This window comes from Panthera onca, chromosome B4, assembly GCF_046562875.1.
Source record: "Panthera onca isolate mPanOnc1 chromosome B4, mPanOnc1 haplotype 2, whole genome shotgun sequence".
In the NCBI taxonomy this organism is placed as follows: Eukaryota; Metazoa; Chordata; class Mammalia; order Carnivora; family Felidae; genus Panthera; species Panthera onca.
The window spans coordinates 134162850-134181285 of record NC_138345.1 but is presented as its reverse complement, the minus strand read 5'-3'; the positions used below and the strand labels follow the sequence as shown (position 1 = coordinate 134181285).

Below are 18436 nucleotides of genomic sequence, written 5' to 3'. Positions count from 1 at the left end.
ACACAGCTCCAGCCCCATGGCCCTCTTTCAACTCCACAAATGCATCCAGTTGCTTCCTGCCTTGGGGTCTTTATACACTGTTCTGTCTACAAAGTTCTTCCTCAAGTCAGTATCAGCTTATCTGCACAGGTTTCAGCTTACGTATCACGTCAAGAGGCTGTCCCTTTCCCCCAGAGTCTAAACTGAATGGCTTTCTTACACTCTCACAGTCCTATGTCTTCCCTTCATAACATATATACAAACTGGCAATTACCTATTTGTGTGATGGTTTAACGTGGGTCTCCCTCCTTGTTCATGAAGGCAGGGCTCCTGTCTTGTTCACACAGAAACCCCAGCATCTAGCACAGTGCCTGGCATACGATTAGTGTTCAATAAACACTGGTCAAATAAATGAGTGAGCCCTGAAATCCTTGATTCTGTGAATCTCATCTCCAGAAGGTAGATTCTGAATCCATAAAGCAAAGCGAGGGCCAGACCCCAAAGGCGGTGGTGGCCCTGCTGTGGGCAGTCATCCCGGGGCGGTTCCCGGTCAAGCCCAGCTCCTGGCACCGCAGGAGCCCCTGTACCGCTGCCACCCCCACTGCTGCTAACATGGAAACCTCTGGCCAGCAGGCTGGGCTTTCAGCCCAGAAGAAAAACAACCACCGGCAACCAGGACAAAAACTGGCAGGGCAGGGTGGGAAGAAAAGGGCTCCAGTGGGAAAGCTGAGTGCTTCCCATGGGCCTGAGAGGCGCTCGAAGCTCCGCTGACCCTGAAGCTGGAGCACTTTCAGTGGCAGCCCTGCCAGCATTCAGCTCCTGCCAGAGGCCCCCCAGGAGGGTGCCCCTTCCACTGCGGGGGGCTGGGGGAGGGTGTGGAAAGGGTGGAGGGCCAGAGCTGGCAGAGGCACACGCAGAGGGGCCACAAGCAGAGCCTGGGGGGGAGGAGCAGGAACGGGGTTTCATGAGAAAGGGTGCGAGGAATTCAAGGAAAAAACTGCTCATTGTGGCACACGGCCCCTGCTATGTCCTTAAGCAAACTCCCAGAAGAAAGCCCCCAAAGGAGGCCAGTCAGTAAGAGGGCGCTCGGGACACGGCACTGGTCCTAACCACGTGCCCACGCAGCCGAGGTACCTCACCGCACAGGGCCCTGGCCGCCTCGGATGGACAACGAGCAGCACCGCCTGCCCGCCTCCCTGGCGGGGTCCTCGGGGCTCGGCCGAGCGCCTGGGTGAGCGCACGTGTGACGCCGGCGGAGAGGAAGGAGCAAACTACCCTCTGCAGAGCGACCGGCGATCTGTGTCATAACCTGCTGTTTCTGATGTGACAGAACAGTGACCACACAAGAACAACGTGGTAGGATTAAGGATGATTGGGTTTTGTTTGTTTTTAGGCATTCTCTAACATCTTCACAATAAGCAAATGGTATCTTCAGAGTTAATAAAGAGCAAAGATGTTTTAAAAAAGACCGAACCAAAGAACCTGTTAGAATTGCAAAGCGATGCCTTAGCTCAAGGGCTTTGCCTCTCGTCCCATGTCACACCCACCGTCCCCCGATGCCACCTTCAGCTCACCTTGGCCCGACGCAGGTCTTTCTCACCCCCGAGCTGGGCCTCAATCAGGTGGTCGCAGTGGATTGTGGACGGCACAGCCACCTTGGGCAGCCCGCTGCTGATGAACTGCAACATGGCCATCTGGGCCGTGGCGTCCTGCATGGCCACACGGTCGGGCCGCAGCCGCAGGTACGTCTTGCCCCGCTCGATCTCCTGCTTGGCTGGGTCATCCAGGTGTCCATATACAATCTTCTCCGAGAGGGTCAGAGGCCGGTTCAATCTGCGGGGAGAGGGAGGGGTGCCGGCTGCACAATGCCCTGCCTGCCCACAGCCGTGGCAACCGTGAGGGGTGGGCACGAATCAGTCCCTCTGACACGCAGCACTCACTGGGTGCTCCAAAATTACTTGAGTAAGTGACTGACAGCATCATGAGAGGCGGGCAGGTTGCTTTTTCACAGAGGATATCTGCCCTTCCGGCATATTGATCACTATTATCTGATGAACCCCTATTACACGTGTGTCTCACTATTCACTCCTCATTGTATCCGTGTCATCTGATAAGACGGGCAAGAGGGAAGGGAGGCTCGGCAGAGTGGCGGTGATCGCTCCAGCTCAGTCAGGGTCTTGCTTGCGAGCCTCTAATTCTCTCTGTCCCCGGCCACTTCTCCTGTGCTCTCAGCCCCACTAACACACAGAGGATCCCACCAGCATCCCACACAACCCACAACCCCCTGCTGTTTACACCGCTGGGCTGAAGCCCTTCCCATCAGCCCCCCCTGCTCTCACCCCGTTCACCCAGCACGGCTATCAGCTCTCAACAACGCACACCCAGTCGCTGTCCCCAGCCCCTCACTAGACCCTCTTCCTAGAGCCCCTCTCCCTGGAGGTCCCACCCCTCCCTTCCCCGTTGGGGCCAAAGCGGCAGTCCGACCCTGGCTCCCGGGCGGCCCCTGCCAGGCCTCAGGCGGCCTCCTCCTCACCAGCCTCCCCCCAGGCCGACTGAGCTCGGTGCAGGTCAGCCCTCAACCGCCCACCCTGAGGCTCCCTGCCGGCACCCACACAACCTGGCTGCCCCGTGCCGCAGGGCAGCCTCCCCTCTGCCCGCCACAGCTGCCCTGGCTGGACCTCACACTCTGCCTCCCAGACCAGAGGCCTCCAGGGAAGGCGGTTAGCGTTCCCTTTCAGGGAAGGGGTGCAGTTCCACTCACACGCCACGAGCCAGGAAAGAAAAGAAGTATCAGACTAAGGAGTCGGAGGTCCTGGGTTTAGTCCTGACCCGGGTACTAAACCCACTGTGTAACCAGAAAAGCCACCGCTCTTCTCAAAGGGCTCGCCACCCCACCTCCGAAGTCCAGGGCCCGGCCTGGACCGAGGTAACAGCGCTCATTCGGCGCTTTTTAAACAGCCTCACTGAGGCGTAACCGGCCTGTCATAAGCCGCGCACATTTAAAGGACACAATTTGGTAAGTCTTGACACACCTGTGAAACTGTCACCACAGTCAAGATAATGAACACGTCTCCCAAGCAGCCAGTGACCTGCTTTCTGTCACCACAGACTCATTTTCTCACAGGACTTCCTCCTCCCTCAGCTCGGCTCTAAGCACTTCAAGGGATGCCTTGTAACACGGACGAGGGCACCGAAGCCCAGCGAGGTGAAGCAACCTGCCTCGGGTCGCGTGCTGGCGAGCGGCAGAGCCAGACCGCGAGGAGCCAAGCCGTGTGGCTCTGACGTCTGTGCTCTTTATTTACATAGATTTTTTTTTTAACCTAATCTCACACCCAACATGGGGCTTGAACTCACAACCTCAGGTTCAAGGGTCACTCGCTCCACTGACTGAGCCAGCCAGGCGCCGCGTCCACACTCCTTACATTGCCCTATACTGTCCCTCTGTAACTAAGGCCCGGAAACTCAGAACAGGGCCCAGCCTACAAGAAGCGTTCGAGTTCTATCATTACTGCCACTAGGACTCTGCTGGGAAAGCAGAGCAACTTCCTTCCGAGGGCCTGGGTTCTAGCCCCCCATGTATCTAACCCTCAAGAGCAAGAGCTCCCTAAGGGGCTTGCTCTGCGGGCAACGGCAGAGCAAGTGGCAATTCTGAAAACCTCTATGGTTCTGCTGTCATGAGAACCTTGAATAAAAATAGCACTGGCCTGAGGTACAGCCTGCCCCGTTTTGTGGCAGCGTCTCCGAGGCTGGCGTACGGGCAGTGACTCGCTGCGCAGAGCACAGCCCCTCTTTCTGGGCCCCAGGGGAGATGAAAAATAGCACATGGGCTTTAAAACCAAAGACCTTGACAGCAAATGCCCAAAGTTGTACAAAAAAGCCTGACAGCGACAAAAGCCTAAGGACATGTTCCACACCACATTTCCTTAAGGATTAACTGAGGATGGCAAAGTGGGTCCTCTACGTCCATCTGTCCCTCTGCCATACTGGATGACAAAGACCTAGTTTCTCGATAACAGAATTGAGCTCCTTCTGTCACGAACACAGGGTGGAGGGTGGAGAAAGAGTTCCTCTGCAAGCCCCCGGCCTTCTAAATTTTTTTTTATATGTTTACTTATTTTTGAGACATAGAGAGAGAGAGAGAGAGACAGAGACAGACGGACAGACACAGAATCCGAAGCGGGCTCTAGGCTCCAAGCTGTCAGCACAGAGCCTGATGTGGGACTCGAACTCACGAACCCCAAGATCATGACCTGATCTGAAGTTGGAAGCTTAACCGACTGAGCCACCCAGGCGCCCCAAGTCCCCTGGCCTTCTAAAACATTCTTACATTTTCATCCACTGATCTCTGTTTTGAATAGCCTCATTTCTAATAAGCTCCCAGGTGATGCTGATGCTGCTGACTCACAGACCACATTTTGAGGAACAGGGCCCACACCATCGGAACGGGAATCAGGGCCCAGCTGTTGGTAGTTTTAAAAGCTTCCGAAGCGGGGAGCCCGGCTGGCTCAGTCGGTGGAGCGTGACTCTTGATCTCGGGATTGTGGGCTCAAGCCCCACGTTTGGTGTAGAGGTTACTTAAAAATAAAATCTTTAAAAAATAAACAAATAAAAGCTTCCAAGATGATTCTAATGCGCAGCCTAGACAAAACCCACAAGAATGCTAGAACAAACACTGGGAGGCAACAGAGCCAGACAGACCTGGCTTGAGTTTAGGTCCAACCACTCAACAGATGTATGACCTCAGACCGGGTATTTCCCTGACACTCGATTTCCTTATCTGCAAAATGGGGAGATGGATATAGTAACAACCTGTAGGGGTTGTTGAGAAGAAAAGAAACGTATGTGAAGTGCCTAGAACAAACTGCACACTCAGGCAGCCACTATCATTATAGTCATCCTTGATGACCATTCATCAGTTCTTACTATAATTAGGTGATGCCGTGCGGGAGGCTGCTGGAGATAAAGACTATGACAGTCCCTACCCTTAAAACCAAAGTGAGGATACCAGTAAAGAGGAAGCAAAGTGGCAGCAGAGAGGGAGCGTGGGAGTACAGTTAGAGCATGGGCTGAGGGCAGGGAGACTCACTGTGTGACCTTGGGCAAGCTGCTTCTCCACCTGAGCCTGTTCCTCGGCTATAAACGGGTATATTCATATCTGTTCTCTCTTACTCCCAGGGTCACGGTCACCAGGTGGGCGAGCACCCAGCCCCATCTACTGTCGTTCAAGCTCCAGGGGCAGTGCTGGTTGCAATGTACTACCAGCCCCACTCCCCATCCTCTCGTGGCATCATCCTTCCAGCACCAGCATCTGGCCCAGGACCCGGCACACAGGACAGCAGTGCAAAAATGGCTGCCATTTTACCAAACAAGGAAAGAGAAGCCCAGAAAAAAAGATATGCTCAAGACCCTCCCCCCTGAGCTTTCTTCTGGGTCTCAAGCCTGAGCTCTCCTCTAGGACTACACACTGAAGAGGAAATACAGATATTTATCCAGCCTCTGGGCCTGGTGGATTCCAGAGGGCCAGCTCAGGGTCAGCAGTCCATCTTGGAAAAGGTGGCTGGGAGGTTCAGGCCACAATACCACAGAGTGTCCGAGACCTTCCCTGTGGCCCAAATCACCAGGCTTCTGGTAAGAGATCTCTCCTTGGCAGAGAAGGCCAAGGCCCACCACCAATCTGCAATGCCTTTCCCCAGCAGGGAACTTCGTACCCTAAAGGCCTTGATCCTACCACCATCACCGACCTTCCATTGCCAAGCACCTCCTGTGCTGCCTGAAAGGGGCAAGAAGCAGAAACAGCCCTGTGGCGGTCTCTACAGCTCCCCCATCCCACCCCCCGCAGCCTTACCTTTTGCGAACAATGTTAATGTTCTTCTCTAGCAGGTCATAGCGGATGTACTCATTGGGCTCAAAGTGGCTCATGGCCACCTTGGCCCGTTGGCACAAGACTGAGGCCACATGGTACTGCCGCACACCCAGGGCTTTCTGCAAGAAGAAAGACAAGAGCAACTGTCAATGGAGTATTTAGGGTGGCCCGCCCCAGAGGACAGCTCAGTGTGGTGAAGAGAGCAAGGAAGTATCAAGAGCTCACCAGTGACTGTGGCCTCCATGTCCTCCTCTGAGACAGAGGATGATACAGCAGCCACGGGAACACAGCCCGTGGCAGGAGAGAGGGCAAGGGATTTGCAGTCAGAATTGCTGGGATCAAAGTCAAGTTCTATCAACTTAAGGAAATCCCCCATCATCTGAGCCCCAGAGGAGACGGGCACTGGGGCTGTAACTGGCCACGGTGATCACACAGGGCTACCGGGATGGTTAGATATGAACGTATGTGAAAGTCCTAACGAGGCTGTAAAGCACTGTCCAAATCATAGCTATTACTCTACCTGAACAATACGTTCCTTGAGGGTTGGGGTCAAGCCTTATTTGTCTTATTTATTTCTGTGTCTGGACTACTTGACACATAACAGAGATTCAATGAGTAATTATCGAATGGATGGAAAAATGAGGAAAACCCGTGCATGAGCTTCAGATGTTTCCTTATCCCTTCAAAAGGTGGTCCCCTTGAATGTGCAGAGGACTGACTTCCTTCTAATGGCCAGAATGGGGCATAAGTGAGGCTATGTGGCCTCCAAGACCGGTCACAAAAGGACAGCTTCTGCCTAGCCCTCTCTCTGGTTGCTTTAGGAAAAGACAGTTACCGTGTCGTTAAGACACTGAAACAGTGCTGGGAGAGGTCCACTTAGAGAGGATTTGAGGCCTCTTGCCAATAACCAACACCATCTCCCATGAGAGTGCTGTAGCCCAAGGCCTTGCCTTCAGGTAACTACAGCCCTGACCAAAGTCTGGATTGCAATTTCTTGAGTGACCCCAAGCTAGAACCACCCTGACAAGCCACTCCCAAATTCCTGGTCCACAGAAATTGTGAGAGAGAATGTTTATTGTTGTTCTAAGCCTTTAAGCCTAGGGGCAATCTGTTCTGCAGGAACAAGATAAATGACTTATGCTGGGGTCTGTTAATTTTAAACTGTGACAACCTTCACAGGGTACACTGTGATCAGAGGAGAATAAAGGAACCCAAAAAAATGACACAGGGAAAGGAATGGCTGCTTCCTTTCCAGGTGATGCTCCCTGTCTACAGCAGAGGATCATACCAAGGCAAAGCTCAACCCACTACCCGAGGCCCCCTTTCTTTGTGTCACCAAAATCTTGAAATCCAAACTCTACCAACCCCGGCACCTGAACCAGTACAAGGGCACAGCTCAAGCCACTCATTAGCGACAGCCAACAGCACCCCAACCACCACCCACCTGCCCACCCTTGCCCTCCAGCAGGGGATCCTCACTATCTGCCCCACGCGGTAACCAATGACACATCAAAGGACTTTCAACAGCCAGGGCCTGGGATGAATGGCATACCGCGGCCACAGCTCTGACCACAGCTCTGACAGCAGGGGCCCCAGTGCAAGGCGGGAGGATGGGGAAACCAGAGCCTCAGTCAGGTGGCCACTTACTATCGAGTCACCTCGGTCAATTTACCCTAAGCACTTGCTTCCTCACAGAGCTATTGTGGGGATTAGGAGAGGTTACATAAAGTACTTGGCACAGTTTGTATTACCCCTCGCAAGAGAAACCATACAAGCTGCTCTGCAACTTGCTTTTCCTATTTACCAATACACCTTAGACGTCTTTCCAATGTCCGTATACAGATCTTTCTTTTTGTAAACTAACTATCCTAAGCTTAAGTTTCCCTAGAAATAAAAACAAATGTAATAAGATGGGCGCCTGGATGGCTCAGTCGGTTAAGAGTCTAACTCTTGATTTTGGCTCAGGTCATGATCCCACAGTTTGCGCGACTGAGCCCCAAGTCAGGCTCTGCATTGTCAGCATAGTCTGCTTGGGATTCCATCTCTCCCTTTGTGCCCCTCCCCTGCTTGTGCGTGTGCACACACTCTCTCTCTCTCAAAATAAATTAACTTTAAAAAATAAATTAAAAAATAAATGTAACAACAGCCAGCGTCTGGCCCAGTAGGCAAAACAATTAGCTGTAATCATAGTGTAGAGAAAAGGTAAAGTCCTAAATCTATAGCAAGGGAACACTTAAGCAATCCACGGACGTACATCAATATCTGAAAAAGACGCTTGGGGCGCCTGCATGGCTCAGTCGGTTGAGCATCCAACTTCAGCTCAGGTCACCATCTCGCAGTTTGTGGGTTCGAGCCCCACGCTGGGCTCACAGAGCCCACTTTGGATCCTCTGTCCTCTCCCCTCCCCCATTCAGTCTCTCAAAAGTATAAAACAATTAAAAAATAAAAATAAATAAAAAACAGGTTTAAGAAAAATGCTGACCGGGGGGAAAAAGGACAACATAGTATGCTCTCATACAGAATACAACTTATGGGTAAGAGAAAAACATTTATTGACGCCCAGTGACGCCAGCACTGTGCTGCACTTTGCGTGTGTTACATCACTTCAGCCTCACAGCCATCCAGTGAAGTGGCTCCTGTGATTAGTCCATTTTCCAAGTGAGGAAACTGAGGCTTGCAAGAAGCGACCAAGGCCACAGCATAGCAAGTAGGACTCGAATCCAGTCTGACTGACCCACTTACCTGCCGTGGCCCCAGGCAAGTTATATAACTCCCTAAGCCTTCCCTCCAAAATGCAGATAAACTCTGTTGTTCATAACAGATGAAATCATTGCGTGCTCAATCCTTGATCACGAAGTGCTGTGCTTTCCAAACATCTGTGCGCAACAGCCAGCACCGGCCAACAGGACTTCGTGCCACGACAGACATGTTTTAGATCCACACGACCAATACGCTGGCCACTAGCCATGTGGCTGCGGAGCACGTGAAGTGTGGTGAGGAGTGGAGTTTTTAATGTTATTCAATTTTAACGTAAAATGAAGTTGCTACATGGTATGGCTCAGGTTTATACACTAATAAGAAGGGAAAACATTTTTAGGAAGCCCCCAACTTACATGTTCGTTAAGCTGCCCCGCTTTAAAGATTTTTACTTATTTATTTGAAATGTTTATTTATTATTTTGAGAAAAAAGTGGGGAAGAGAGAGAAGGAGACAGAATCCCAAGCTGGCTCCATGCTGCTCAACCCCACAAACTGTGAGATCATGACCTGAGCCAAAATCAAGAGTCAGATGCTCAACCGACTGAGCCATACAGGTGCCATTTTTTCTTTTTTCATTATTTATTTTTTAAATTAAATTTAATTTATTGGGGAGGGAAGGGGCAGAGGGGGAGAGAGAGAATCTCAAGCAGGCTCCATGATCAGCACAGAGCCTGATGCAGGGCTTGATCCCACAACCCTGAATCATGACCTGAGAGCCAAAACCAAGTGTTGGACGCTCAACCAACTGAGCCACCAAGGCACCCCTTATTATTTATTTTATTTTAGAAAGAGAGAGAGAAAGCACAAGTGGGGGAGAAAAGCAGAGGGAGAAGAGAGAGAGAATCTTAAGCTCAGCACGCAGCCCAATGCAGGGCTCAATCCCACGACCCTGGGATCATGACCTGCGCCGAAATCAAGAGTCGGACACTCGACCGACAGCCACTCAGGCGCTCCAAGACCCTTTTTCTATAAAGGCACTCTTACGCTTTTAAGTTCGGAGCACCACCCCCATACACCTCCCCACACCAGTGCATCATCCTGTACAACCACCCAACCCATTTCTGAATAATTTCAGAATATTCTCCTGCACACTCAGCCTCCCTGCACAGTCTGCTTTTCGGCTGGGGTCCACCCTTGGGGACCCAACCTCTCTTCCTCAGGACAGCTCCCAGGCCTCAGATGCATCAGAACCTCCCGAGTCTGTTAAAAATACATAATCCTAAACCCTTCCCGCATCAATGACTCAGTCTCCAGGGGTGGGCTCCCTCACCTACTTGAAGTCGGCCATGCCCTGTCATCTTCTCTAAAATCTCACCTTGGCCAAGGGCAGCCCAGAGTTTTTTTCAACTGATCCTTTCCATGGCAAGTTTCCAAATTCTGCAACAGCCCAACCATATCCTGTGCTGAGAGCAAAGGGCTCATCACCTCCTTTGCTGAAGGCTGTCATCAGCCCAGGACAGCCCACCTCACTGCTGACACACATATCGCTTCCAGACACCCTAACACCTCAACAGCCGTCTTCCTCATTGACTGCTCTTCAGCCAAGCTGCGCTTGTAGACTTGGTTTTTTCTTTTTCATGTGTATTTATTTTTGAGAGAGAGCGTGTAGGTGAGGGAGGGGCAGAGAGAGAGGGGACAGAGGATCCCAAGTGGGCTCTGGGCTGACAGCAGACAGCCGAAATCAGATGTTTAACTGAGCCACCCAGATGCCCCTACAGACTTGGTTTTCTGTGCAAAGCTCTACCCCAATCCTGATTTCATTTCATCATCAGTTTCTGTCCGCCTCTAGCCCCTGCAGTCTACAGGAGTCCTGGTCAGTCACCCCGTGTCCTGACAGGCTGGCCCTCCCAGACTGTGTCAGCCACAAACACAGCACAATTCCCAGGTTGCTCATCCAAGCCTCAACACCAGTGTGACCCATTCCAGGCCAGGCTCCCCAGGACACATGTTTGGTCAGGCCAACAGTGGTCTATTTAACAACACTCCTGAGGTGCAGGTCCTTCCTCAACTGCAACAGTCACCCAACTATATATATATGTTTTTTTAAGTAGACGCCACGCCCTATGTGGGGCTTGAACTCATGACTGGAGATTAAGTCACCTGTCCACCAACTGAGCCAGTCAGGCGCCCCAATACCCAAGTAGGTGAACTGTCACTAAGGCCTTGCTTGTTCTGTAGTTAGAGACAGCCTGGCTGACCTGTTGAATTCCCTGCAGAAATCAGTACTCGCTCTCACCAATCTATCTGCTAATCCCAACAAAAACTGAAAGATGCTCGATTCGCCGTGAGACCTTACGCAATTCACTTCATCCCTCCAGGCCTTAGGTATTCACATAGAACCTGAAATCTCAGCCTTGCTCCCTGCTTCACAGCAGGGCTGGGAGAGGCTGACGTGCATGAAATGTCACGTGTAAACCCTGGAGAGCCCAGCCACCTTAATACGCTGATCCCAGAGGCTGACTTCAAAGGCAAGGACATCATGTATAACTCATTCACGAGACCCCCAAATCTCATATGTAAAATGAAGATTAGGCCAAGGGTGACCACCCCCCTCCAATGAGAACAAAAACAGCTGTTACTTATTAAGCACCTGCTCTGTGCCAAGCACTTTTTGTGCCTAATTTTGAATTCCTGTAACAACAGTGCCAGGTAATTGTTATTCCGGTCTCACAGATGTGGGAACCAAAGACCAGGGAAGTCACATACTGCTAAGTAGCAAGCAGCGAATCCGGGACGCAACTTGAGGTCTCTCTTTTCGAGAGGGGTCAGTTCCCCTGGATTCTGCTACTCTCTTGCCTCTCATAGCCCACCCGTTCTCACTGAAGGTGGCGTGGTGTGATGGTTTGTTCGGACTGAAGTTCTGTACTCAGATTGCCCAACCCTGCACCACCACTACGCAGCTACGGCCCTGGACAAGTTCTTTAGCCTTCTCAAGCCTTAGTTTCTCCAGAGAGAAAATAAAACTTCACAGTGTTATTATGAAATAAAATAATCTACATCAAGTTCTTGGCACAGAGCCTGTTCACATAATGCACGTAATCACATAATACATGATTCACGTATTATTTTCCTTCGTAGAGGAGACAGAAGAGATTAGATGCCACATTGTGTTCCTTCTTTGGACACTGGCAGAAGCAACGGGTCTCTTGCTTACTACAAACACAGCTTTAAAGACTCTTTTCGTTGATGAACATTTTTCAGAAGACTTAGCTCATCTGGGCCTTTAGCATTCCAGACCCTCTTCTGATTTATCCCAGTGGTGGTAGAATTTCTCCTTGTTTTTTGCCCTCAAACTGTGACCAACTTATTCTAAAAATCTAAGCTGATGTCTTTAGGTGCAGCTCTTCCTTCTCTCCTTCAGGGGACTTGCAATTTGTTAGAATTTATCTAGGAAAGCATTTCATCCCTCTGAAATCCTTCCTGCTTATGGGGTCCTGGCAGTGGGATATCATCTATTTGGTCTCTCAATAATTCAAAATTTGCCTTCCTCAGAGGTACCAAACATGTTGAACTTCGCTGGGTAGTAAAACTTCTAAACGTACCAGCCACAGGGCCTTTGCACATGCTGTTTATTCTGCTCAGAAGGTTCTCTGCCTACCCTCATTCTCTATCTGCTCTTTGTCTAGGTCACTCCCATTGATCCTTCAAAGTTCCAAATAAACAAGGAATTCTTCCTGAACTCCCAGCCCAGCCAAAGCTGCCTATTATTTATGCCCACTTACTACTTCTTGACATTCATTTGTGAAATGGTATCTGTCTCCACTAGTTTGGCAGTTCCACTAAGGAGGGATTGTGTCTATTCATAATAAATTCCCCATTCCTGAACACTAGGGTCTGATACATAGGAGGTGCTACATAAATTATCAATGAAACCAACGAATGTTGCCTCTGCTTGACCAACTAGCCCTTCTGTATTGAGGAGGGGTAAATAAAGAGCAGGTTGGGTTAACTTTGTGAGAGCAAACAGTTAACAAATCAATAATTTACCAGTCTCAGATGCTTTTGGTTACAGTATAAACAGGTTCAACATTTTTGAAAGACAATTAGGCAATACCTATTAAAATGTAAAATGTTTGTACACTCTAACCAGCTTTCCTGCTTCCAGGAAGCTGGCTCACAAAAATGTTCACATAAACTAGCACTGACACAGGCAAGGACGTTCTCTGCAGCACTGTTTTTAAGAGAACAACCCTATTGTCCAAAAATAGGGCAGTGACTGAATAAATTCTGGCTCATCCACCAAGGAATGCCATCTTACAGCTGTTTAAAAAGGTCTGCTCAGGGGGCACCTGGGTGGCTTAGTTGAGCACCTGACTTTGGCTCAGGTCATGGTCTCGCGGTTCATGAGTTCAAGCCCCGCGTTGGGCTCTGTGCTGACAGCTTGGAGTCTGGAGCCTGCTTTGGATTCTGTGTTGCCTTCTCTCTCTGCCCCTCCCCCGCTCGCACTCTGTCTCTAAAATAAACATTTAAAAAGTAAATAAACATTAAAAAAAAAAACAACCAAGACTGGCTCAGGGGCGCCTGGGTGGCTCAGTGGGTTCAGCATCTGACTTTGGCTCAGGTTATAATCTCACGGTTGGTGGGTTCGAGCCCCTGTGTTGGGCTCTGTGCTGACAGCTCAGAGCCTGGAGCCTGCTTCAGATTCTGTGTCTCCCTCTCTCTGCCCCTTCCATGCTTGTGCGCTGTCTCTCAAAAATAAACATTAAAAAATATATAAAAATCTTTTAAGAGGCAGGCTTAGATGAAAGAACATCTGACTCTTGATCTCAGATGCTTGAATTCAAGCCCCATGGTAGGTGTAGAGATTACTTAAATAAATGAAAACTTAAAAAAAAAAAAAATTAGATAGAGGTGGTGGTCCCACAACACTGTTAATTTAATTAATGCCACTGAATTGAACACTGAAAAATGGTTAAAATGTCAACATGTTACATATATTTTACCATAATTTAAAAAAAAAAAAAAAAAAAGAGGGTAGATCTAACATTACTGGAGGAGAAAAACTTCCGTGGCACATTCAGTGAAAACAGTAAGTAGTAAGATAGCATTATGAACTTATTTCTATATAATAATTAATAGTTCACACATGTAAATGTATAAATATATTTAAAAATGAAATGACAGGGATTAACTGTGCATAGCAGTTATCTCTAGGGATTAGAATTTTGGACACGTTTACTTTCTACGCCAAGTATTTCTGTAACTTTTAAATGTTACAGGATATATAAGAGTTCCTTTTGTAAGCAGGAAAAAAGAACGAACAAGGTATGTGCAGAAAGCATGGTGGCTGTGGAGTGGTAGAAAACAATCATTTACTGGCAATTTGACAACCAACAGTGCTCTGGGTTTGTTTGGTTTTTCCTCCCCAATGGTGCAAACTCTTCATTTCAGCAAGTTAATTTACAGGAATTTATCATTCATAAGGAAAATGGAAAAAAATATATCTTTCTACTAGAGGGACCTGGTTACCACCATTATCTTTTTCTTTCTTTTTTTTTAATGTTTTTTTTTTTGGTGAGAGAGACAGTGTGAGCAGTGGAAGGGTAAAGAGAGAAGGAGGCACAGAATCTGAAGCAGGCTCCAGGCTCTGAGCTGTCAGCACAGAGCCCAACCCGGGGCTTGAAGTCACAAACCGTGAGATCATGACCTGAGCTGCGGTTTGATGGTTAATCAACTGAGCCGCCCAGGCGCCCCTGGTTACCACTATTATCTTAAGCCACAGATCAAACTTAGCATCACCAACAGCAAGACTACCTGGCACTCATGCCCCTGATGGGAAAGCATCACCTATGAAGAATTCTTGTCGAAGTGCCTGGCTGGCTCAGTCAATGGAGCATGTGATGCTTAATTATGGGGTCATGAGTTCGAGCCCCAGGTTAGGGGTAGGGCTTACTTAAAAAAAAAGGGGGGGGGGGGCGCCTGGTGGCTCAGTCAGTTAAGTGTCCAACTTCAGCTCAGGTCACGACCTCGTAGTTGGTGGGTTCCAGCCCCGCATCAGGCTCTGTGCTGACATCTCAGAGCCTGGAGCCTGCTTTGGATTTTGTGTCTCCCTCTCTCTCTGGCCCTCCCCCACTCGCGCTCTATCTCTGTCTCTCAAAAAAAGAATAAACGTTAAAAAAAAATTAAATGCTCAAAACCAAAGATAAACATTCTTGCAGACTCCTTGCTGTGGAGTAAAAGGAAATTGATCTTTCGGTAAAGCAGCTTGTCAATACGAAACCCACAGGAACATCCATATCCTCTGACCCAGCAATTCCATATCTGAAATTTTATCCTTGAGAAAGAATTCTAAATATGAAAATGATACTATATGCATCAAATAGTTCAGTGCATTACTACTTATAGCTGCTAAAACTGAAAGCAACTTAACATGTATAATTTCCACTCAGTAGGAATGATGGTTTTAAGCACCAAATAGCAATAGGAAATTGTCTATGATAATATGTGAAAAAGCAGGTTGTAAGTTACATACACACTGACTACAATGCTATAAAACGAATGTTCACAGACCAAAAGGAAATACGCTAACATCACAGAAAATGTTTGGGTTAAGGGGTGCCTGGGTGGCTCTGTCAGTTAAGCATCTGACTCTTGAGTTCAGCTCAGGTCACAGTCTCGAGGTTCGTGGGATCAAGCCCCATGTAGGGCTCCACGCTGTCAGCACGGAGCCTGCTTAGGATCCTCTCTCTCCTTCTCTCTCTCTGGCCCTCCACCACACGCAGATGCTCACTCTCTCTCAAAGAAATTAGATGAACTTTAAGAAAACAGGTTAAGATGGAAAATCATTTTCTCCTATAATTCCCCTAATTTGTATTAAGGTGATGTGTGGTCTAAAAGAGTTGACAGCAAGCTGTTTTCAGCTGGTGTAGAGAGAGCTGGAGTCCCCTAGTGTCACTGTATTTTTGTCCTTGAACGCCAATTTTGCAATCCAACATTCTGGTGAAGACAGCACACTCAGACACCCAAAGAGCCAGGGTATGTGTACCCCATGGGCCACTTCCCCATGCGCAGATTCAACAGTGAAAGCCCCCATGTGACAAGAGGGAACATTTAGGGCATGGGAGTCCACAGATCTGGCCTCCCAGCTCAGTCACTAGGTACCCTTATAGTAAAGTAATCCAGCCTTTCTGGGCGCCCCTTCCCATTTCTACGACATGGGAGAAGTGGATCATTCCAGCTGCATCAAAACCACCTGAGAGGTTTCATAAACACTCAGCTTCTAGGCCCTACCGCCCAGACCTCTCAACCAGAACCACCTGGAATGGAGCCTAAGCATCGGTAAAGACTGCCAGGTCACTCTTGATACGTCTACGTCTGGGAACCACTGGACTAGATGTCCTCCAGTTCTTTCCAGCTCAGAGAGTCTATAAATATTCCTCCCCAGCAAACAGGCTCTCAGATAAACTTGTGTATTCCCCAAAGGACCGGAGGAAAATGTAGCAATGTCAGAACAGATTTATCTGCACCAGGGAAGAAAACTCCCTGAGCTTAGGCTTTTCTGAATTAGCCATGGCCTTTGCCTTCGTTTACACACAGGCGAGGACACAGTGCTATGCATATATGCACACGTAAAATGCACCCCAGTGTGGTGCCACAGAGGGCGCACTAGATTCACAACACTACCTGCTTCTTATTAGCCCCCTGACTGGCCAAACTGCTTACTCTTCCTATTTTAAAATACTCAGAAAATAGAATAATCCCTGTCTAGACTACTTCATTTAACAAACAACGGAGGGGGGGGGGGGGGTCATGATGCCTGCACATCTGTGTCCCATTTGCCACAACGCACCTGATGAAAGCTTAGCTAAACTCTAGCCCACCACCATGCTGTCCCTACAGTCAGGATCACAATCTGGAGGGATAAGACAGACACGAAAACAAAAAGTGTACTAAAGTTGCTATTGTAGACATTAGGTCCAAGGTGCAGCTAAAGCATGGATATAGGAATGGTCAAGAGAAAAGGAGGCCAAGACCTTCTCCAAGATCATGTTTAAGTTCAAGTTAAAAAACAAAAAACAGGGGCGCCTGGGTGGCTCAGTCGGTTAAGCGTCCGACTCCGGCTCAGGTCATGATCTCGTGGTCCGTGGGTTCGAGCCCCGCGTCGGGCTCTGTGCTGACAGCTCAGAGCCTGGAGCCTGTTTCAGATTCTGTGTCTCCCTCTTTCTCTGACCCTCCCCTGTTCATGCTCTCTGTCTCAAAAATAAATAAATGTTAAAAAAATTTTTTTTCTTTTTTTTTTTTTTTTTTTTAATTTTTTTTTTTTTCCAACGTTTTTTATTTATTTTTGGGACAGAGAGAGACAGAGCATGAACGGGGGAGGGGCAGAGAGAGAGAGGGAGACACAGAATCGGAAACAGGCTCCAGGCTCCGAGCCATCAGCCCAGCACCTGACGCGGGGCTCGAACTCACGGACCGTGAGATCGTGACCTGGCTGAAGTCGGACGCTTAACCGACTGCGCCACCCAGGCGCCCCCCAAAAAAATTTTTAAACAAAAAACAAAACAACTGGCTACAAATGTAAAAGCCAGAGAGAATGGCTCACTCAAAATCACATGGCATTTGTGGAGAGCCACCATGGAAGGAGGAAGTTATTCAAAGTCCATCATATCCTTGAATAGCCCTCTCAGGACAGTCTTAGCAACTTCCAAATATTGGCCATAGGATGTTCTGAGCTAAAAGGAGCCTTAGAGAGGGGGCTTTCACATTTTGAGAACACACACCCGCACAATACATTTTATGTTGTGATCCAGCCCACAGATACTGCCAGGGTGGTGTCACTAAAACAAAGTTTCACTAAACAATACTTGCCACGTGCGATACACGCATATGTATATTTTTTTTAATTTAAGTAGACTCCACGCCCAATGTGGGGCTCAAACTCACGACCTGTGATCAAGAGTCACATGGTCTACTAACTCAGCCAGGCGCCCTAATGCTTTTTATTCTACTATTATTTATACTGTGGTAAAATACACATAAAATTTTCCACCCTATTAAAGTGGCCAATTCAGCACATGTGAATTGGCACAGCCAATTCGGACCAGCACTATCTGGTCCGAAACTTTCTCATCACCCCAAAGCAAACCCCATACCCACTCAGCAGTTGCTCCTTATTCCCTTTACTCGTCTTGCCCCAGACTCTGGCAACCACTAATATGCTATTTCTATAGATTTGTCTATTCTAGATAGTTCATATAATCATCCAATAGGCAACTCTTTGTATCTGGCTTTTTTTCCTTTAGCACACTAGATGGTCTTTTTTTTTTCTCTTAAGTTTATGTACTTATTTTGAGAGAGTGAGAGAGAGAGAGAGAGAGAGAGAGAGAGCGAGAAACCCAAGCAGGCTCTGCACCGTTAGTGAAGAGCCCAATGTGGGGCCAGAACTCACAGAACCATGAGATTGTGACCTGAGCCAAAACCAAGAGTCAGACGCTTAACCAACTGAGCCACCCAGATGGCCCTAGATTGTCTTTTCTCTAAGGCAAGTTGCACCCCATTAATTTCATGATTGGGTAACATGTCAGAATAGGCAATTTAGACAATACCTTAGAGAACTTCCAATTTCTTTTTTAATTTTATTTTCTGAATTCACATCCAAATTAGTTAGCATATAGTGCAACGATTTCAGTAGATTCCTTAATGCCCCTGACCCATTTAGCCCATCCCCCCTCCCACAACCCCTCTAGTAACCCTCTGTTTGTTCTCCATATTTAAGAGTCTCTTATGTTTTGTCCCCCTCCCTGTTTTTGTATTATTTTTGTTACCCTTCCCTCCTGTTCATCAGTTCTGTGTCTTGAAGTCCTCATGAGTGAAGTCATATGATACTTGTCTTTCT

At 48.5% G+C, this 18436-nt stretch overlaps 1 protein-coding gene across 2 annotated transcripts in view; it reads right to left on the bottom strand.

The window, feature by feature from the left end:
* Nucleotides 1-18436, bottom strand: part of ACO2 (aconitase 2) — a 56671-nt gene that overhangs the window by 16236 nt on the left and 21999 nt on the right. For both annotated transcript variants that reach the window (XM_060656232.3, XM_060656233.3), the window contains exons 2-3: nt 5825-5961; nt 1554-1812 (exon numbers count right to left, since the gene is read on the bottom strand). In XM_060656232.3, coding sequence (XP_060512215.1) covers nt 1554-1812; nt 5825-5961 — 396 coding nt within the window. The remainder of the gene's footprint in view (nt 1-1553; nt 1813-5824; nt 5962-18436) is intronic.